General features: G+C 38.3%; 1 protein-coding gene across 3 annotated transcripts in view; it reads left to right on the top strand.

The window, feature by feature from the left end:
• The window catches only part of dbn1 (drebrin 1), a 101182-nt gene that overhangs the window by 75070 nt on the left and 3219 nt on the right, over positions 1–22893 (top strand). For 2 of the 3 annotated variants that reach the window (XM_054625621.1, XM_054625620.1), the window contains exons 3-13: positions 955–1010; positions 3989–4101; positions 7634–7723; positions 9677–9817; positions 11072–11149; positions 12118–12269; positions 13345–13402; positions 14237–14293; positions 14677–14791; positions 22065–22199; positions 22351–22829. In XM_054625621.1, coding sequence (XP_054481596.1) covers positions 955–1010; positions 3989–4101; positions 7634–7723; positions 9677–9817; positions 11072–11149; positions 12118–12269; positions 13345–13402; positions 14237–14293; positions 14677–14791; positions 22065–22199; positions 22351–22829 — 1474 coding nt within the window. The remainder of the gene's footprint in view (positions 1–954; positions 1011–3988; positions 4102–7633; positions 7724–9676; positions 9818–11071; positions 11150–12117; positions 12270–13344; positions 13403–14236; positions 14294–14676; positions 14792–22064; positions 22200–22350; positions 22830–22893) is intronic. The other variant, XM_054625622.1, reaches the window with a different exon arrangement.

The following is a 22893-nucleotide window of genomic DNA, read 5'->3' as shown; positions in this document are numbered from 1 at the left end:
ACCAGCACCGCAGGGTTCACACACAACAAACTGAACCAGGATCAGCCTGAAGTAATGTGTGAGCACAGAGAGTTGATGTAGAGAAGATGTTCTCTTTAGAACAGTAGAGCACTATACACTCTTGTTTTGTAGCACTGAGAGGGATGCACTTACAATTTTTGATAACGTCTACCCCTTGTTCATGTACAGAAGTGGTTGAATGCACTTACTGTATGTCAATTTTGGTAAAGCTGTCTGCCAAGTATATAATGCATTGTGAAAACAAGGAGAAGCTACAGTCATGCTAGCACTTCTGTGAGAATATCCTTGGCTAAATGCTAATATCAGCATACAAACATGCTCACAATGACATTGTTAACATGCCAATGTTTACCAGTTTCATCATCTAAGTTAAGAACGTTAGCATGCCAGCATTGAGCTTTTTAGCATGCTAGCATTCTGGCATGGCTATACGGATGGAAAAATGTCTGTGGGTCCACATCTTTGCTTCAGACTGAAATATCTTAACGCCTATTAGACATATTGTCATGATGTTTTGTGCAGACATTTGTGGTTCCTAAAGGATGAATCCTACTGTCTTTGGTGCACCCTTGATTTTTCCTTTAAGGCCACCATCAGGTCAAAGTTTCAATGTGACCAATGCGTTGGTGTATGATCAGATACCTTTGTGCTATGTCCATATTTGTGCTAATTTGCTCAGATTAGCATTCTAACACGCTGCTATGGCTGTCGAATCCAAGTCTTGCTGCTTGAAACATCTCTCAAATTATAAATTCTTTGGCTATTTGTTTCAGGCCTATTTAAAGTACATACAGAATCTGGAACGTTTTGTTGCATAGTCTACAGTCATCAGATGACTTGATTTGAGTCCATTCTGCAAACACAAGCCACATGAATCTGTAACGTTCATAAAGGTGTAACTTTGTCTTATTTCCTCTTCTCTCTTTCTAACAGGGCCTTGTACACATATGACGATGACAGCAATGATTTGAAACTGGCATCATCAGGAGGTAAGTTTGTCCTTTATGTGTTGTCAGCCCTCCAGTGCATGAATTGTAATCTCTCCCAAAATGTGTTGTCATGCTGTTCTCATTCGTTTTTATGTCATAACGAACATGGCTACATGTTCACATTATGTGTGGAGATGGTTGTAATTTGCTGCTGCCGACCAACTTTGATGAGCTCTGCAGGTTTCTGATGTTGCTTTGGGGGGGGGAAATTATAATGTTCTTTGTCTCCTGATTGTTTCTGAGCTGGATTCATTATTACCACAGTTAATGACGCACTGCATGATCATTACAGTTTAATGAGTCTCCTCAGTATTTGATACACACACATGCAGTAGAAAATGGTCGTCCCACTTTACTCCCTTTAATGACATCAATGCACCATGATAAGTGTGAATCTGCAAATACAAATATTGACATTACCCATATACACGTTAAGGACTGTAGATTCCTCTAAATTTCATCCACAAATGTAATTGTTTATCTTGAGTTGGACACATATTCGTATACCTTATGTAGTAACTGAGACTCACATGATGATCATTTCTCTTTGTATTACAAAAATGGCTTTGGTCTGAGTGTTAATTGTTACCCCGGAGCACACACACAGTGGAAGGAAATCTAATAAAGATATTTATCGGAGCAGTTGGAGTGTAAAACTGTGAGCAATATATTTGAAAGGACAATAAACTGACACATATAACCAATGGAGGGGTGTGTAATTGGATACATTCTGAGCAAAGTGTATGATTTATGCACAAACTAGAAACCTAATAGGTAATAATCAACATGTTCCAATAGCTTTTTTAATATACTTTACTTAACCTTACTTTGGGATGAAAATGGTGAAGGAGCTGCTGGTTTTCTGCACCAGTATGTTTCCTCATGTGAGTAGTTTTATTTGAATGATCTCATTAAATAAGCATCCTGGAAAACAGTTGACCAATATTGCTGGCATGGAAAAAACATGGAAGATGAGAAAAAAAGTCAAACGTTTTTTGAAAATCGTTTGATGTCCTTGAAAATGATCCTATTCTCCTATTTTCCAATGAACTACTAATGTTTCTATCAGAGCTCCGCAAAACTGATCATATTGCCATCTGAAGGACCAAGTTATGTTCAGAATCATATTATTTTGCAAAAGGTAGTCTATGGATGAAAGTATTTTGAAAAGGCTGTTGTGATGTTAAAAGCTGTGCCCCAAATCACGTCACATGGTAGCACAGGCAGGTTACAACTGAAAAACACTCAAATGGAAATATTAGTCCCTGCTGGCTGGTAGTTTTTATTATTATATTATTAATGTTTCATAGTTTTTAAGCATTTAAGAGATGATTTAAAGTTATAGCCTGCATGTCTTTCAAATCCGACTTCCACAGAGTGCAAAACAATTGTGAATGGCACCATCCATATCTGTCATATCAGCGAGATCATCACTAAAAATATCCTGTAAAAGTCCTGTTAAAGGATCTCTTGAAAAAAAGCTGGAAATGTTAATGTTTCTCAACATTATTTCCCTGGATAATTGAACCATATTCTAGGTTTGTGTTGGTATAAACATCCTTTGAATTTATTTTCTCTCACTACGACACACATTAGCCTTAGCTGCTGTTGCTATCGAGAAAAAAGCCAGTCAGAGGCGCACATTCTTTTTTAAATTATTGCAGCTAAAAACACAACATGTTGCCATGGTAACTGAGTTCATCCAAAACGCACTAAGCATCTGAAAGTGAGCTGATTTTAAATTGTTTAACATTTTTATCAGCTTTGTAATTTTTCTGTCTTCTCTGACAGTCAGAAAGTACTGAGAGACAAACTAACACATGAGTTAGTTTGAGTTTCCATAGTAACACCGGCCTCAGACATATTCTTCAGAAATGTGTTGTTCAAGACGTGTCTCGCGGTTTTACTTTGATGTACTTTTGATTAGAACCGCGGCTTATTCTGTGAGTCTAATGTAATCATCAGCGCAAAATTCCTGAATATATAAAAATGCTGATCATCACATGAGAGCAGTAAACTGGAGCTACTACAGAGAAGTGTCTACATCACTAATGTTGGAGAGCCGCAGGATAAAGAGCCACTTCTGCCAGCAGTGGTCTTATTTTCCTTCATGTCGACAGCTTGTCCTAAGAGAGACGTGAATATTTCAGCAGCGACGGAGAGGAGACGCAGTTTGTTCATCCGCACTGTAAACCTCGGAGGGATGTCTCTGCCTGCTCAGATCTCAGAACCAGTAGAGCACGGTCATGTTTGTGTGTTTGCATGTGAGGTGTTTACAAATGCGTGCGTAGACATTCTCTGGATACAGAAAGCAGGATCATGATCTGAGGCATGAAAACTAGCAGCCTGGAACAGAACGCTACTGATCCTTTCCTTAAGTATAAGTAATACAAATATGTCAGTCACTCCATTGCAAATAAAGGTCATGCATTCAAAACACTATTCAAAGGTGCTAAATTCAACATTAATATAGCAGAAAACCCCATTATTCATTCTTTAATGTGTAAGGCAACATCAGCTTGACTTAAACTTAACTATGTGAATACAAAATATAAAAAAAACAGTACATAGATATAAATGTATTGAATTGCTATTTATTATTAAATTCATACATTGTACATCAGCAGATTTTCAAAATTAACAGGATTTACAATTCAGGTGTCAACCTTTTTAATGCATCTACAAATTGGTCAAAACTTAAAGAATAATTCAATTCCAAACATGAAATGTTTCAAGCATATACATATAAAATTGCATTGAATCGGCATTATGATTTATCTATCGCTTTTAGATTGTTGTGCATTACTGGCAGAGTTGCAGTATATGATCTCTGATTGCTTCATTTCAATAATTCATTCATTCATTTGTTAATATTCTACCAGTTTGTTTATTTTTCAATAACATCTTCTTCCTGATAGAGGACAGTGTTACAGAAACATTACCGTTGGAGTAATGCAGCCTCTTCTTCTGTGGTGCAGGAGGCGGTCTGGCAGAGATCACGCTGACCTTTGACAATGCCAAAGTGATGTACGGCTTCTGCAGCCTGAAGGAGCCCACCGTCACTCTGCCACGATACATCCTCATCAACTGGGTGAGTCGTCTGGGTCAGCGGGGGGGCATGACGCTACACCAAACACTGAAGGCAACACACACACACAGTGAAATGTCCTCAAAGGAATTAAAAGAGAGTATTGGAGTTATTAAGGGTCAGAGCACATTTTTTATTTAACCGTTTATTTCAAAAGGACACGTCGTGTCACCGATGGGCACGACCTGAATTAAGGTTCTCTCAGTTCTGTGCTGAGGCTGCAGCTCTCTGATTGGATGATATACATTTTTTCACTTGGAGTCGCTGCAGCAGTTTAGAGCTGCATACGTGAAGTACTAGTGTTCACTTTATTAGGTATTAGGATAAATAATCTTGTTCTGCTGTTGAGTCTCTTTTATGATGCCTTTTTTGTTCTTTTTGACCCTGTGATAGAGGCTTTAATAAATGATATGTTTTAGCATTGAGGTCATGTGGTACAATTCTTTGTTAAGGTATAATTTATGACAAAACTTTATTAAATTGCATTAAATTGCACAGGTGTACCTTTTATAGTGGCCACTTAGTGTAAGATGCTGATGTCGCCACAAACTAGCAAAGACAATATTAGCTCCTTCAATTTGGACACTGGCTCCACTTGCAGGCCATGAAGGTTACAACATCCTTTTTTTTTTACTTCCTGTTTTTCAGGTTTGACATTTAACCCGTACAACATCCTTTTGTATGTCCATATTTTTAAAAAGGATCCCTCTGTTGCTTCTTCTTACGTTTATCAAATTTTAGATTTTAAAGTTTTAAATGGACGGATGTTACTGTAAAAAAACAGCAAAGAAAAGTAGAGTCTCACTGTTCATTTTGAGACACATTTTTGAGGCTTTATTTCCTAGTGGTGTTTGTTTTCTTCTTATGGGTGTATGAATCAGACTACCGGATGTGTCTCAGATGATTCAAATGGACTAATAATCATGATGGCTTTAAGTATTCACATAAACCACCCCCACGTACTCTCCCTTTGTAACACACTTTAACCACCAATTCTAAACTATTATCCACTGATCTGTGTTTGCATGTAGTGGCGAGACATTTTGGTGCAGACCTGAATCAACCCTGAAAAATAGATACTGACAGCCTTGATTTGATTTCTTAAGTTTGACAACTTTAAATCTTGTGACGGGAAGTATTTTTTTTCCTAGTAGTATACATATAGAAACAGGAAAGTTTGCAGATTAAACTATATTTTCTAAATGCTTACTTCAACAGTGGAAATATTTATGAATATTTTGCTGCTCGTTGTGTTTAATTTAAATTATCAGCAATGTTGAAGTCAGTTTTAACAAATCAGATTGATATTTGTATGTCAAAGAGAAGATAGCAGCTCCATCTGACACCAATAAGGAGCGTGTTCGCACCAAGACTTCTCATCCAACGACAAAAAGTGTTGGACTTGTTCATAATCTGGCTCAGGTTTATCAGGTGTTCCTGGCAGTCTCGTGGATTTGTGTTTGGAGAGCGAAGATGGCGTCTTTACGGTGTATTATGTGGGGATTTTACTAAGAGAGCAGATGTGGCTGTGAAGAACTTTACAGGGACTGAATTGCCACACATGTAACAGAGCTGGAGAAGTTTTTCCAACAGTGAATTCACATTTTCAAGTAAATGTAACCTGAAGAAACTAATCACTTGTGATGTTGGAGCTCATTTTACCGCACTGAGAGTGTGTTAATAGCATTTAAACACATTCTGAGTTCATCCGCCGTCCGTAAGATGAATGTTTTACTCCCTCAACCTGACAACAGCAGGAGCGCCCTGAGCGAGTTCATCTGCATAATGAGAGAGCGCCGAGAGAAGGAGAAAGAGATGTAGAAAGAGAGAGTGGAGAGAAGTGAAAAGAGAAGGAGAGAGGTGAAATTAAACATCGAGCTCTTCTTGAAAATATGTTTATATGAAACTAGTTTTTGTTTTGCCAGTTATGTTTTGAGGGAAATGTAATTGCTGTGTGGATTATGTTCACAAGGAGGGATATTTCAAGAAAACATATCCTTTAAATCATGTTTATATAGTATACATTTTCAGTAACAAGTACATTTTAAAAGAAATGTAATCAAAATGTTGTTATTAACATATCTGGCAAGTCTCAAAACGATTTGCTGTATTTGCTGATGTTGTTTACTGATTAAATATTTGCTTTCCTTTCCTACACTGTTGTTACGTCTATTGCCTAATTTGTTCTGGATTTATTTCTCTAGAGGGAGGTGGGTGTGAATTACCTCTCGTTTTTAATCAGCTGGAGTGTGAAATTTTACTTTTGTGTGAAAATAGAGGATGTGAAAATGTTTTGGGATTATCTGATTGATGACTGACTGAAAAAACATTAACACCAACAAATAGATCTGTTGGGGAAAGAATACGAAGATAAGAAATGCTTTTTATGTTAAACCTCTTAGCACACGCAGGAGTCAAGATGTGAACCCCGGTTCCTCTGGTGTCGCTTTCTGCTTGTAACATGCATAGTGTATTTTAAAAATAAAGTTCCAATGTAGATTTACCTGGTTTAAGGTTTACTTGCTTAGGTTTTCTTTGAAAAAATGTTGCCTCTGAACATAATCCCAGCAGAAATTACATTTCCCACCCCAAAATATGTCAAAACAAGATTAACAAGAAAATGTCCCTGTGGACATTTTTAAATATTAAATCAAGACCTTGATATGTCCCTTTCCTTAACGATGTGCTACTATATATTGCCTTAGCATAACAAAAAAGGGTGTAGTCATGCAATCATGAAAAATTAAGGAAATATGAAACATTTTTGTCAGATATGTTCACTAAAAACAATTCATCGTGTTGATAAAACAATATGATGAAACTGTTTCAATTACATAGAATACATGTATATAGAATTACCAGGATACAGGGTTGAATAAAAGTGATAGAGAGACCCGGTAATTGCAGTAAATGGAGACAAAAGGAGAAATAAAGAGGCAGAGGAGACCATCATTATGTAACACAGCATCACTAACAGCCCAAAGAGCACCAGACCAAAGTAAACCGGGCTGAAAAGAGCCAGAAATTGACACAAAAATGTATAGAAAATGAACAGAAATACACCATAAAATGCATGCAAAATGTATCTCATCGCTTAAATATACTGCAAAAACATTCTAGTTATCTCTCTTACTTTCTCTTTTTTCAATCAGACACACGGATAAATAAAGTGGATAATTACTGATATTGAGAGATAAATTGCCATGAGTTTCTTTCTGTCTGTAATTGCAGCTTATTGAGTTCGTATTGTGCTGCTTTGAATGAGCCGTGATTACTGAATGACATCCGGCCTGTTGTAGTACTTAAAGCTGTTTTCAATAAGCCAACGTGACCACAGCTGAACAAAAGGCCCTGATGAGACCAGAACGAGGGGAAAACTCTCCTCCTGAATCTGATCTCAGGCAGCGACAAAGAAAGACATGATGTTAATGGTGCTGTTGAGCTTCTTCTGCTGCTTGCTTGAAAGTAATCATCTCTCCTCTCTTTTCTCCTCTCTCCCCTTCTTCCTCCCTCCCTCCTTCTGTCTCCCGCTCAGGTCGGAGAAGACGTGCCGGATGCCAGGAAGTGTGCCTGTGCCAGCCACGTCGCCACAATCGCAGACTTCTTACAGGTCAGACCAACCATGGTATTTAAAACATATTCCTAAATCTCTTGCAACATTTTGTACAAATAATTTTTTATGTGTTTAAATGTGTTTTTTATTTTTCTTGTTTGTTGATTTGGAAATAATGGATTTCAGATTAAGTGACTTGTTGTGTCTGAAAGGGCCTTAAGAGTGCGAAGGGAAAGAAATACTCAAGCATGAACAATAAAAAGAATGACAGATTATGCCAGATATTCACACAAGTTCACGCAAGAGGGGCAAATTATTCTGTCTTGAGAATTAAAAACATAATTCAAAGTATTTATGTCAAAAGCGCTGATGCTGTGCTTATAATTTAGCTATTTTCCTTCTTTAATACTCACCAGAATGTAAGAGCAAAGTCTCTGAAACTCACATTTTTCAGAATCCTCCTTGTTTTTCTGATGTCTCAAGTTTAGCAAGTATGACAGGCTTAACCTCATTTTCATTGAGAGTATAAAATCTCTTTACCAAGAGGTGTTTCAAACGAGATTTGCACAAATGTTTAAAAGACGTAAAACAAACATGCAGTATATTATGAAGGCACCGCTGCCATAAGTGTCACATTCAAACTCCACATGCTCGACTCCAGAAAGAGGATTATTATTATATATGATCTAATGCAGCAGATCAGAAGTAATTCTGTTTGTTTCATAATCTGCTTTGGTTCTGTGTCACATACAGCATGTCTGAATATTAATCTGTTTTCAATCAACTCTCTGTGGGAAAAGAAGCTACTGCACATTAAACCTGTAGGAGGATTGTGTGTGTGTGTGTGTGTGTGTGTGTGTGTGTGTGTGTGTGTGTGTGTGTGTGTGTGTGTGTGTGTGTGTGTGTGTGTGTGTGTGTGTGTGTGTGTGTGTGTGTGTGTGTGTGTGTGTGTGTGTGTGTGTGTGTGCATGACTAATACCATCTTTTTAAGTTAAGCTCTCTGTGCTGAGTTCTGAGCTGAATGACGATCCTCTCACCCTCTGAGTGTTTGAGAGAGAGAGAGAGAGTGTGTGTGTGTGTGTGTGTGTGTGTGTGTGTGTGTGTGTGTGTGTGTGTGTGTGTGTGTGTGTGTGTGTGTGTGTGTGTGTGTGTGTGTGTGTGTGTGTGTCAGACCGTGAATTCACACGTGTACACCTGGCTGAGTGAGTGTGTAGTTTTGACTTTGAAGAGTACACAAAAAGATCTCGATAAAAATAGAGGTGACGCTTTATTTATTTATATGTATTACGTGTATGTGTGTGAGTGTGAGAGAGTGTGAGAGTGTGAGTGTGTGAGAGTGTGAGTGTGTGAGAGTGTGTGTGTGTGTGTGAGAGTGTGTTGAAGTGTCATTATTTTAAGTGGCAGTTCTCGCTCCCACACAGCATTGACTTCATCACACCGACGAGGCTTTCAATGGCCCTTTTTGCGATACACACACACACACACACACACCCAAAAAAGTCTTTACTGAAACTAGTATACACTATTATATTGATTTACAAAATACATGTATATTGTAAATCACTGTACAATACACTAAACAAGACATTCTATCATTTGAGATAAATTGTTAAAAATCCAGTAACACTCTTGTATTGAATAGATTTAGATTTGATTAATCAATGAAATGGATTTATTGTCACGACTATAATCTGATACAGTATTGCCAAAGCACTGTATTAATAAAGATGAATTTGTTAACATACTGTATATTGAAAAAATGTTTAGAAAAACTAAAAAAAGAATGTTCTGTATGATTAATCTAACCATTCAGAAGACTGAAGTGCCAATGAAACATTAATACAGCTGCAGATTTAGCATATTTTTGGGGAAACTTTAGCAAAAAGTTAGATAAGAAAGAATAAATAAACAAAGCAGAAGATCATTGTTTTGATGATTACCAACGAACAATATTGATAATGATAAAGTAATAAGAACAGGAGTCACACTGATAATCATAAATAAAATGTCCCTCTCTTTCTTTAGGGGGTGGAGGTCACCATCAACGCCAGCAGTCTGGAGGACATTGACCCGTCAGCCATCGGGCAGCGGCTGACCAACGGGACGGCGGTGGTGGCGAGTCCGGTCCTGAGCCGCCTGAGAACCCGAGAGGACGACGTAGACGTGGTACGAAGAGAGACGGAGTGGACTCGTAGACATGTGCATTTTAAGTTTAATTTAAAAGGGCTGCCCACTCTTAGTCGACTAAGAGGGGGATCTTATAAGTCAGAATAGAAAGTTTGATCATATACTAAGGTTGTGATGAAGAACTAATAGAGCTAGGTTGATTTGTTTTACTTTATACATCTTTTAATACACGCAAACCTCTCTCTGTCATTGTTTCACCTCTAAAGTTCCCTTTAGGGGCAAACATATATTTAAAAAAAATAGTAATTTGTAAGAGGATGATTTTCCAAAACTGAGAGCAGAATAATTTAGTAAACTGTAAAAATCTGAAAGTGTATTTGACAACTGTCATCTCTTCACCTGTAAAGTCACTTGTTGTCAGCTATCTATATGACTCTGCTTTTGGTGATTGAAAAATGTATACAGTCTAATGTGTCATTACACTCTTCATTATCTGCATAAAAGACAAAGGTGACCGCTTTATGTCATTTCCGACTGTATTTGAATAGTGAACAGTATGTGAGTTAAACTTCTAAACTTCTAATGCCGTTTGTTTTAAGTTTGTCCGGTCAGTCTGTCATTATTACCATAACTGGACTTTAATTTACTTTTTTCCTACTTGTGACTTGTAAACTGACTTTTTATTCCAACCGACTCTTTGGTTTGACATAAACAAAAATTAACACATTTTTACCTGATTTTTTTCTAGAAATAAGTTTATGCTTATACCTGGTGCAAAGTCACTGTAATTTGTTAAATAGAAAATAATTGCAATGTTAATGACAATATCAATGTCGGAATGAGATATGTTTGTTCATTTTACTGCATTATAATATCTCATGTATAATGAGCTTTTTCCCACCATCTTTGTGAAACCAAAGACTCCATTTCTCTATTGCTGCATCATTAAATCAAATGGAAATATCTAAAAACATATTTTAGAGACATTTTATAAAAAATGTAACCTGACATATTAAGTGTATTGAATACTTCCACTAGTTTTCCTCTAGAATATTAAATATAAAGATGATGGGCTGCTGTCACACATGGAGTTTATAGAGAGTTCACACTGAGCGTTTCACAGGTCAGATAGATGACGGTGTGTCTCTGTAGGGAGCAGTGATGGCGCCTCTCACATAAACACAGAAAGTCATTGATATTCAAAAACACACTCTGCTCTGCCGGCTTTTCTTCTGACTAAAGAAATTCACTCATTGCCTCTCTCTCTCTTTTTGTCTCTCTCCCCTGCTGCAGGGAACGGTGTACGAAAAGACCAACGCAGAGGTGGAGATGAAGAAAATCAATAGAGAGGAGTTTTGGGAGCAGGCCAAGGTAGGTGGGAAGGAAAGAGAAGAAGAGGAGGAAATGATGGAGGGAAGGAAAGAAACCGTTTAATCTCGATTCATTAGTACAAAAAAAAGCAAAGCTAAAGGATAATTATAACTGGGGTTTTATCAAAGTATCATTTCTATCAGTGGTGATAACATTGTACTCAGCGGCACTTTATTTGGAGGTCAAACTAAAAGTGACATAAAGTTGATGAGGAAAAACTCTGTGTTTACAACTGCAGTGAAAAACAGTCAACGTTGAACCAGAAGTTGGTCTGTAAACTGTGATTTATTATTCATTTTTTCCTCCAAATCATTTTGAACAACCTGGATGTTTGTTTAACTGGTCAGGTTGGTATTTTGCTGACAGATCTCAGCTACTAACTTGTTGTTTTTACTGAATAAAATATAATATAAATGAAAACCAAAAGCGAAAAAAAAATGGATTCTAGTTGAACTAAGTCCCAGGATACATTCACATAAGTTCATTTCTACAGATGAATATAAATACTACAGTTTATTCTCAATAGCTGAGTTTAAAAAGGAATAGTTTCATTTATGGAGAAAAGCTTATTTGCTTTCTTGCAGAAACTTGTATGAGAAGATTGATATCACTCTCAGACATGAGTCTGTATCAAAATGTCGAAGTACCTGAGTAGTGTTGAATAAATAAAGCTAATGTGAATCCCAGTTGTATTTGGAGGAGCAGAGTGGAAGTAAAGAATAAAGTCAAACATTGCTGCGTCCTCCAGCTGTGCTGCCTTCAGCGTGCTTCAAACTAAACGTATAATGACAGCGTGCTTCATGGAGCTGCAGGCTGTTTACTGGATCTGCCCTTCACAGCTTCAGAGACTGTAGAAAACAAACTGAACGGCAAGGTTGAACTAAAATAATCACTTTGTGGACCGACAGACAATGACGTGACAATACCTTTCTGAATGTCTTTTTTCTTTTTCTGTGTTTGCTCTCCAGCGTGAAGAGGAGGTGAGGAAGGAGGAAGAGAAGAAGAAGGTAGCAGAGGAGCGGCAGCGCTTCGAGGAGGAGCGAATGGAGCTGGAGAGGAAAGAGCAGGAGAGCCGGGAGCAGAGGTACCGCGAGAGGGAGAGGCAGATCGAGGAGCACAGGTGAGGAGCAGTCAGCAGCGAGCTCTAGATTCAAATAAATCTATTTCAGGAAAAACATCTGCAGAGGAGTCCTCTACCAAACTGGGGCCAGCTAGATTGTAATTTGCATATAAATGTGTTGCATGCTCATGCACGCTCTGCAAGTTATGTTTTGTTAATTGAAATCCGTCCAAACGAGCAAGTGAAGAAATGATCACATGGTGCATATTAAGTAAAACAGGACTTTGACTGTTAAACTAAACTTCATTAAATATATAATGGAATAACACTGAATATGTATTATTTTAACAAGGGGCGGATGTTCATTAGTTGTTTTATTTCATAAAATAATAAATATTCTTGGTCGAGTATGGGTTTAGACAGTAAGAAATAATACTTACAAAATGATTTCAACATAAATATAATAGTGGAATAACACTAACACATCATACTAACAACTATGAATGATCTGAATATTTTAATTTTGTAACACATAGTCAATTTTAATTCATTATCAGCTTTACGACCTTTACCATGAAAGGACAATTCCTCTGTTTTGTAGTGCATTTAAAATAAATAAAAGATTAGCCCTTTATTAGACTTTCTTTGTGCCAAGTGTTTGTGTATGTTCAGTAAGGCCACTTAAACTATGATACGTTTAAAATGAGACCAAACTGGATCCTGACAGAGGGATTTTTGTTGTTGCTCACTTCCTGTAAGTAGGCGGAGTGAAAAGAGCTGCTTTTAAAGACTATCTGAAAGTGTTGAGACTGTTCTTCAGGTTGAGTTTAGTTCAACACATTTTTTAATAAGATATAGTGACTAAAAATGTGTTCTACCAAACAGTTAGGAGGTTTGAACCAACAATTACAAGTTTTATTGTTTTTATTTGTTTTAAAATGTTTACTTTTATCGCAAGTACTGAAGTTCAAATGAGTTATCAATTTTATATCACAAAATAAAACTTAATGTCAACGTCATGCTTCTTAATGTCTTATACCTTCATCTCCTCTGGCTAAAAAGACACTTGTCTATCTTGTTTGATAAAGTGTGTAAAGTGTTTTTCTAATCTGAGTGTTTATGTGTGTGAGAACAGGAAGAAGTTGCTGGAGGAGGAAGAGGCCAAAGAGAGGTTGCGGAACCAGACCTCCATGGTAAGTTTCTGTTATTTTAAATCTGAAATGATGTCTCTGCTGCTGATCTTTATTATCAAATCACAAGATTCTACTTCTACTTGAAACGTCTTCCTCCTGGAAAAGCATCACTTTCCTCACCAAAATACAGTGAAGACTTAGTTTGAACGCCTCTGGTTTTTGTCACGCAGTGAGACCAAAATAATATAAATTTGTCTGACAGTGGGGTTTATATGTGAAGGGAGTGATAATACACTGTGTGATTTACAAAAATGTCAAGACTACCAGTGAGTGTATTAATTCTGTCAATGTGTGTGTGTGTGTGTTGGTGTGTGTGGGTGTGAGATTTATTTTTCTCGTCTTGCAATCAGCCGCCTGCCGCGTTGCAGCACAGCTGTGATATTTCAGCTAATCTTCTGAACATCTTGATCTCTGTCCTCATGGCGAGTTCACACATGCAGAGCGGTTCCGTTGCCTTGCTCAAGGAACTTTAGGCATCGTTTGTTAATGATGGAAGTGGTGAAGACATCAGCAGGTTGTCGATGACTGGGCTGTGTCAAACTGATACTGGGCAGTGTTTGATAATATGGAACTGTTTGTCCAAAGATTTAGAATCATAAGCAACTATTTTTTCGGTAAAAGTTTGTGGTCTTGAAAAGTCTAGAAAGCATTGAATTAAGTTTCCTCAACTTTATTTTTAGCAAATGGTAAAAAACAAAAGACTTCAGAACAATCCTGGACAATACGGTTGATTATTATTTTCCCTGCTTTAGGCTTAAATCCTTGAATTACTGTTGAATTACAGCTAGTTTATTTTTTCTTTTGCATCTTCATTTGTATTCTTTCTCTCTGCAGGCAGCAGAGCCGAGCCTCGATGACCTCAACCTGGACAAGAAGGAGACTGAGGTGGAGGTGAGTTTGGTTACTCTTATAGAGCAGAAGTTCTCCATCTTTCTTTCAGCCAATGATCCTTTACAAGATAGAGAATAACCGGGGACACCATCAGATATTAGACATGTATGAAACATATTTGTAGATTTTAAGAGTTATAGATTTGTTGGATTAGAATGTAATCTATGAATTGAAGATTTTATATCATGATAGTTTAATTGTTGAGGATAATATCTACTCTCTTTTGAACGTATTTCTCAGTGAACATATGGAGCTTTCCATGCTGAATTAAGCTCAATTTATCATTTATGAATCTTTCTTTATAAGCTTTATTTGCCAAACATAAACTCTGAACGACAGGATCCAGACTGCTGTACAGTCTATATGTATCTGTCTGTTTCCAGGAGGCGAAGGCCATCATCGCTCAGCGGTCAGAAAACCCCCGAGAGTTTTTCAAGCTGAAGGAGAGAGCCATGACCATCAGCGTCGACACCTCACCCGTCTCCATCCACAGGACCGGTAAACACTTTAAAACTCATCTAACGGTTGTCTTCTACGTGGGTCCACTTTATGCTCATGTGAAGCTGGAACAGCTCTGAACCACAAAGAGCAATAAAAACAACAAAATACACAGCGTTTTAGAGACCAGACAACAAGGGAGAAAGAGTAGAGAGGAGTTATGTAAAATAAGTCTGAAGTCTGAGGCTGTTATCCATTAAAGGGTTTATTCTAAACAAGCACCATTAACTACGCTAAATAACGTAATTTAAATAAATAAGGAAAGCTGTGCTCATCTTTCTATCTATAGTTTTAATCCACAACAGTAAACAAACATGAGTCTTAACATTTTATTCTACCCAAAATATATTTGCTGCAGAGGTTCTACTCCTATATTCAAGTTGTGATACAAACAAGTCTTTTAACAGACTGCATCCAACACTTACATTTAGTCAAGTACTGTGCTTCAGTTAAGTATAGGTATGTCAAAATTGCACTGCAGTATTTCCATTTTACTATATTTTTTATTTTACTTATTTTTAACATAAAAAAGAACATATGATTATACATTATGCAGCACTAAACTCCTCGGCTACACATTGACAAAGTACATTTTAAAGTGAACTCTTACTCATATTCGTTAGTGATAAAAACAGAATAATACAATATTCTAGAATATGAATACTTTTCTTTTTATACATTTTGCTGATAATACGTTGATAGTACTCATAGTAACATTTTGAATCAGGACTTTTACTTGTGAAGGAGTATTTCCAGGCTGTGATAATTCTACTGAGGATCTGAGTACTTCTTCCACCACAGAGTACAACTTCCTTAAAATTGTACTGGTGGGTGTGAGGGTTCGTGGCATCTGAATCATCATGTGTCAAGATCAACTTGTCATTTAACACGTTCGACATTTCCTCTGCTGCTGTTTCCTTCAAACCAGACCTTGAAACCACTGTTTTCAGAGATGCCCATTTATTGCAAAAAAAGGTTTTTGAAGAAGAAAGAGGAAAACGCTTTAAGTTCACATCTTGAACCGCAACACAAAGGAGCCGACACTGTCAAAAAACACCCGACAATCTCTCTCCTATCACTGTTGGATGGCTGCTGTTGAGCCTCGGGGCAGATTTGGACCGTTGAGCTTTTGTTTTTATGTCATTTTAATTTCAATTTGCATTGCTGTATGTTGTTTGTGTGCAGCGTTCGTGTTCTGTCATGACCCTGCTTCAAACACAGAGTCAAAATATCAGTGGCAAGGATGTAATATCCACTGGGGAACATGTCCCCTTCACTTTTCTTATATATTTGATCCCTACTTTTATAGTTTCACGTTGATTTTCTCACTAAAGTCCCTCCGGTGTGTCTTCTAAAAAGAGAGGAGTTACTCAAGTTATTTATACTCATTCATGTCAACTTTATTTAACTGTTCAGTAAGCCCTAACCAGACTTTTAGCGCCCCTCAGGCTTTGATAATCAGGTTGCACATACATTCTATACTCTACAAGTGTTGCTAGACTTTGCTTATTCACGCACCTTTGAAGTAGGTTGTTCCAGAAATCCTTACTCTACCTATAAGCCTCTGGCTGTGTTTGGAACGAGTGAAATGTGTGGAAAAACTGAAACCCTCTCATTCATTTCAATGAGGCCACTGCTTACACAGAGAGCTCTTGAAAGAAATTGCAATAAAAGGTGTACCAGGCTCAAATCTTTATGCAACACAATTTGATTTGGTAGCAAGGCGCTACGCTGGACAATGAAATATGTGCAAAGCTATACTCCTGGTAGATTCCTTTTGAATGTGATCAAAATAAATACTAGTGGTCATAATAACATGTTTTGATAAAAGGTTTGGGTCTGAGAGGAAGGTCTGCTGAGATTACTCAGGGGTGAAATACTTTTTTTGCATGTTTTTTTGGGTAATAAATTAAAGTTTTGTATTTTAATTTGAATATTATTATAATAATGATATTTTTAAAAAAAAGTTAGTATTGAAAGCACAATAACCAAGTTCATCATAATGTTTTATTTTTCAACAAGCAGATATTCAGGATATTCATGTCGTTATTGTTATTCAGTTTTCAGCGACTTAAAGATGAACCTTTTCTTTTCTGGGTTTCATTATTGTGAAACATGAATCAGCACAAATGGAAATTTGACACCTGAGGATAAAAAGCAATAAAGGCCGTCAGCATTTCATTTCTGCCTAACTGCATGCTTGCTACTGCCACTTTGTTTAAAGCAACACTAACTACTTTTCTTTCTTTCTCTCTTTCTTTCTTTTTTTTCCCGACGGTTTTCCTTCTTCCACCTCTGCACTCATTTGACATCACATTTGTGTTCACCATCCTCATTCCTTCTTTCTCATTTCACTCACTTCTTAATTTATTTATCCACCCACTCCATGATTTCTCCATTTTGTGATATTTTGTGGAACGATTCATTTCATCCTTTCGCCCCTTAATCTTTCTTCTTGGGTTTTCATGGGACTCTCTGCCTTTTCCCCCACAATCCTCTCTGCTTCTTCCTTTTTCCTCTGGGGTTGAACTTCTTGTTTCTTGACTCTGACTTCTACTGTCTTCCTTTTACTCTCCCTCCCTCTCCTATTTTTCTGTCTGTCTTGTCTTACTTTCTCGTCCGTCTTCCCCACATCTCTCTGTCCTGGTGCGTCGTTTTCGTGTCCATGTTACATGTTTGTGTGTGTGTGAATCTTCGTGTGTGTGTGGCTTTGTGTCGTCTCGACCGCCAGGCCGCTTGGACAGCCCGTTCTTGAAGCAGCAGCACAGCCCCAGTCCGACTCCCCCACTACGGGGCCCGTCGCCCCTCCGCACCCCGCCACACGCACGGACGCAGCCCGCCGCTGCAGCCGGTAGGTACAGCACATAACCGATAAACAGCAGAAGAAGAAAAAAACCCCTAGATCCCTTTCCCAGACCCAAATCCCCTCAACTAAAGTGAAACTGCATGTGAATTAAAAATGTGAGCCCATTAAGAAGACATATTTACATGCACACTAATGTTCAGTTATTAGTCTTATTGTTGACATCAGAAAAACTCCAAAAACCTGCCCAAATCTGGACACTAGTGTGCAGGTAAACCTCCAAATATTCCACAGTCTGTAACATTTCCATTTTAGATTTGGGAAAGAAAGATTTCCTGAAAAGCCCTTTAGAAGTAAAACCTGTTTTGATTAATGCAGCAGGGTGTTTTCACCCAGAAATGAGTTAAAGGAAACCAAACTAGACGTTATTCTTGAGGTTAGCTGCTAGTAAGGATCAGCTGAGGCTTAATGGTTTATATTATCAAAAGTATTTTTTTCACTTAGTAATAAAAAGACGTCGGTTAGATGATGCCTCTCAGACCAACACAGTTTATCACGTTTTTAAGTCCACATGTATTTTCATCTTTGTACTCCACTTAGCACATACACACTTTCACATCCCACACATCTACACACCAACCCTTAAAACCGCCTAAACCTAAACCCTGCCCTCCGTTCCACAACCCTGAATCAACACTTTCATCTCAAAATAACTTCTTTACGTTACAGTTTAAAGTAGCTAATTCTCATATTTGAATTGAGTACAGTCTGTTGATATTTTATGCTTTCTTCTTGTCAACAAATCCCATAAAAGAGCAGATATATCAGCATCTATAGATTTCACTTTTTGTAAGTAGAATAACAGTCATAAAATTAGTAGCTTATAACTTTATCAAACACAAATAGAGCAAGAATTATGCTTAAAAAAAAGACAGAAAAGCAACTAAAGTGGCTGTTTTGCATGTTTTTTATTTTCAGATGTAATAATTAGCTAATAATAAAACAAGCAATTCACTAACTGCTAGTACATGATAAAATATCCTTTATACTTAAACTTAATCTTTATGGCCGTAACCCATAAAGCTGTTTGTCGGTTTGTGTTATAGATGTTCAGTCTGTCGTCTTCATTCTTCCGATGTCGTCCAGTCAGCTGCTGATGTTAAATTATTTTTGGAAATGTTTCTGTTTTTTTCTAATGTTTTTATGATTCTAAATCCGCAACAAGGTCATTTTCACTTCTCACAGGGAGAAAGTGCTGTTACTTTAACTACAGAATCTCACTGGTTTTCTATCACCTCCCTCCTCTTCTGATCCTCAATCTCATGCCTCTTCTGATCCTGGATCTGCATCACCTCTCTGCACGCACACACTTAAATCCACACTCCTGCTGCGGCTTTAAATCCTGACCGACTGACCAAACTGTGAGTGTTTGTGTGTGAATGTGACGTCGTCCAGCCGCCCGCCGGTCGCCACCGTTGTTTGTTGGCCTTTGACTGAATATGGATCTTTTGCCCTTTGACCTCTGTGGAGTCGATCTAGTTGTCATTCTGTTTAATGACCCTAATGGTGATGTATCTATGATGAAGCCCATTAACTACAAGCACCAAACACCTGCCAATGTATTTAGATGTTTTTCTTTGAGAAACCTTTGACATCGAAGACTTACATTTACAAATGATGCTGTTGAAAGTCAAAGCTACCAGACAATCAAAAAGCTGTTTCTTTCATTAAAGTTTCAGCTGTTTAGCAGCTGTTTAGTGCTAATTAACAATACGTTTTCTAAATTCCCCAAATGCATCAACCAAGAAGAGTTTCCAATCTGTTTCTCACAACTGCCGCACTGAACAAATATACTTTAAGGTTCGGTTCACAAAATAAATGATATATTCTCTCTGACCTTTAATGGTATCCAACTGTGAAAATGGTTTGGGTTTTTTTGTCCAGGTTTTGAGATATCTTCTAAGATTTCTGCCTCCACACTCGTACAATGGAAAGATGTAGCATTTTTCCTGGACAGAAAATAAATAAACTATCTGCATTTTTCTAAAGTTAAGTTGGAAAATGTGGTGTTTTGGGTGAATCAACACTCCAAAATGCTCTGGAACATGAAAAGCAATAATGTAGCTACTGGGCAAAATCATGCAGACCACCTTTGCCATCTGCAGTGTTTGTCATTGCATGTGCGTAAATGCCGTAATGGCAGATATCATGCTGGGTGGGCAAAGAACCGGTTCATCCCTGTCCCTCGTGACAGCTGACAACAAACAAAGTTCTCTGTAATTAATCCTTATTTTAATATGAAAGGGTTTGGCAATCTTTAAGTAAAAGATACATTATTTTCACCAGAACATCCAGCAATTAGACTGGAACCCTCAGAGCCTTCAGAGGCTTTTTAACCATGAGATGAACTGGAGAACCCACCAAGCTGGTCCTCTCTGAGCTGGATGTGTTTTGACATTTTTAACACGACCACACATCTCAGTCAGCCGTTTGTGTCCAGTCAAAGTGACACCGTTGTTTCTCATCTGTGGCTCATTGTGTTCATGTCCTCTGGGAAATCTTGTTCTGGGTTCTGAAGAGGACGTCTGACTCCAACAAGCATGAAATCATCGAGGAAAAAAACCATCTGAGAGAAAGTGACATTTTCATCATGGAAGTGATTCTCTAGGCCCTCGCTGTGTTGATGTTTGTCATAATTGAGTTGTGTATTCCTGGATGTGTCGTCAGCATTGTGACTGTGACTCACCCACAATGTGTCCGTATGAATCCAAGGCTTAACAATGAATGTTAAGATGATAGCTGATGGCTGTTTAATGACTTGCTGGATTGTAATGATTGTGTCTTGGGTTTTGGTGACAACTTACCTGGAATAGGCCACAGTCCTAATTGCTCGTATGGATTTATGATACTTCTGTCTGCATGACATATCCAGTGTGTGCTACAGGCGTCAATTGACAAGTATCACATGGTAATGCACCTGTGGCTGTTGAACTTGTCTTACACGGCAATTCTGCTTAAGACGGGTTTGCCAAGTCTCAAACTGTTGGCATGAGATGTTTGCTTTCTGGCACAAATAAGACAAAACAACAAAGCCATTTCTTGATGAGCAAGACTAAAAGTTTATTTTTTTGTTTGTTGTTTTGTCTTATTTGCGAGACTGTCCCTGGCACAGTGGTACTTTGTGGTAATTATGTTGCTGTATAGCAGGTATAATGTCAGCATTTACTAATGAGAACTACACAGAAAATACAGATGGTAATGTCTTTAGTTTTACAGATATTTTTGTTTTCCAAAACATTGTATTGGAAAAGTTATAATTGTGCTAGATGAAAAGTCAGAGGATCACCAAAGTCATTAGGATATATCCTGAGGGGAACATGCATTTCTGAACCAGAGGTCATCGCAATCCATCCAATGGTTCTCGAGACATTATACTCAAGTCCTTAAATGATGTGCAGCTCATAGTGGCGCTAAAAGAAAAGTCAGGATCACCAAAGTTTTCAGGAAACATCCTCTGAGGACCATGAGTGTCTCTACCAAAATGTGTCCCAATCCATTTTCTAGATTATGAAATATTTAAGTGTTTATTAAAAATAAAACATGTCCTGTTGGTGGCACAATTGAAAAGTCAGTGGGTCAACCAAGTCATTAGGATTCAACCTCTGGTCACCATTCATTTCTGAACCAAGTTTCATGGCATCCCTATTTGACAGTTTCAGATATATTTCAGTCTGGAGCAAAGACTTGAACCAGCCGACTGATCTACAGACTGACCTTGTCATCTCTAGAGCCAAGCTGCTAGAATAAAATGCTGAGAATAAAAATTTGTTCCAGGAGTCCTTCAGACAGCTTGGTAATGTCACCGCCTCGAGTCCCACCGAGTCAGATTAGCTCAGTGACTGTGTCTGTTTGCTGGTCTTGTGATGGAGAAAGTGATGATGATTGATGTCATTGTTGTGCGCTGCTGGATGTGTTGAAGTAACACAGGAAGTTATTAGTGGTCAGATTATCAGATATCTGCCTCTGATCTTATTTTATCTGATTAAAGATAAATAAAAAAGAAACCCCCCTTATCTTAAAGGCAGAATTTGTTGGTTGTGATTTGTAAACACAACTTTCAACCCCAGATTCCCACAGGCAGATGGTGAGGTCAGACACCGCCACACACTTCTAGCAGGTGATAAGTGATGATTTGGAATATGAGTCTATACATTTATGAAAATCCTACTCATTCTGCCTTTAAGTTAACTTTCTAAAAACAGATGGATGTTCATTATTTCTTAAATTCTGCATATTTTGACAAAACAAACAGCAAAAACACCAGTTGTGTCATTCCAGTTAAGCATTCTGTGTTACAGTAAATCAACACATCTTGTTTATGAGTGTAATTATGTTGCGAAAGGACCATTTTGGTGAATATATTTTTGCTATGTGCCTTTTCGATGTTGTTTTGCCATTCTATCCCTCTAGGGGACGATGATGATGACGATGATGAAGCAAGCACAGAGCGCAACATGGCCGCCGTGTCGCCTATTCCTAAAATAGTCACCCCGTCCATCAAAGAGGACTTGTGCAGGGAAGACGAGGACTGCAGAGACGAGTGGGGTAAGTGGCAAAATGTTGAAAGAAAGTTGCATGCATCCTTCAACTAAATTTCCCGTTAAGGTAGATCTTTACACATATATTGATCTGCAAAATCAACTTTTTTTAAGACAAAATATAGAAATTAAATTGGTTCGGCTTCTTTCTCCACCAGATTCGGTGCCAAAACAGGAGCAGAAACCTCCGGTGCAGGAGTCGGTACCCACTAAGCCCGTACAGAGCGTCGCCCCGCAGGCCCGAGACTCCTCCGGCTTCTCCGTGTGGGAGTCCGGGACAGACAGCCTGGTCACCCTGTGGGACAGCAGCTCCGACGCTGACCCCAACCAATCCCAGACCTCCCAGTCCTCCAATCTGGTGGACCTGATGGGTGACGTTGGTGTTCCGCCCGGCACAGCCGCCACCAGCGGCAAGCCCCAGCCCCTCCTCAGCTTCGACGAGATGATGGACGGGACCTTCTGCTCGGCAACCGTCCCCGAGGACGACCCCGCCAGCCTTGTGGACGTGATGGGCCCTGACCAGATGACCCTCAGCTACCAGCATGCACTGCAGCATGCAGCCGGGGAAAAGAAGGAGCTGGAGGATGGACAGCGGCTGATGACCAACGGGGAGACGCTGCTGAAAGAAGGGACTCAGGTCGGAAAGTCTAATAAGGATCATGAGTCTATTTGAAAATATGTTTTCTGTCTTTTTCTTTATT

Source organism: Anoplopoma fimbria, chromosome 24, assembly GCF_027596085.1.
Source record: "Anoplopoma fimbria isolate UVic2021 breed Golden Eagle Sablefish chromosome 24, Afim_UVic_2022, whole genome shotgun sequence".
In the NCBI taxonomy this organism is placed as follows: domain Eukaryota; kingdom Metazoa; phylum Chordata; class Actinopteri; order Perciformes; family Anoplopomatidae; genus Anoplopoma; species Anoplopoma fimbria.
This window is presented reverse-complemented; position numbering and strand designations above follow the sequence as displayed.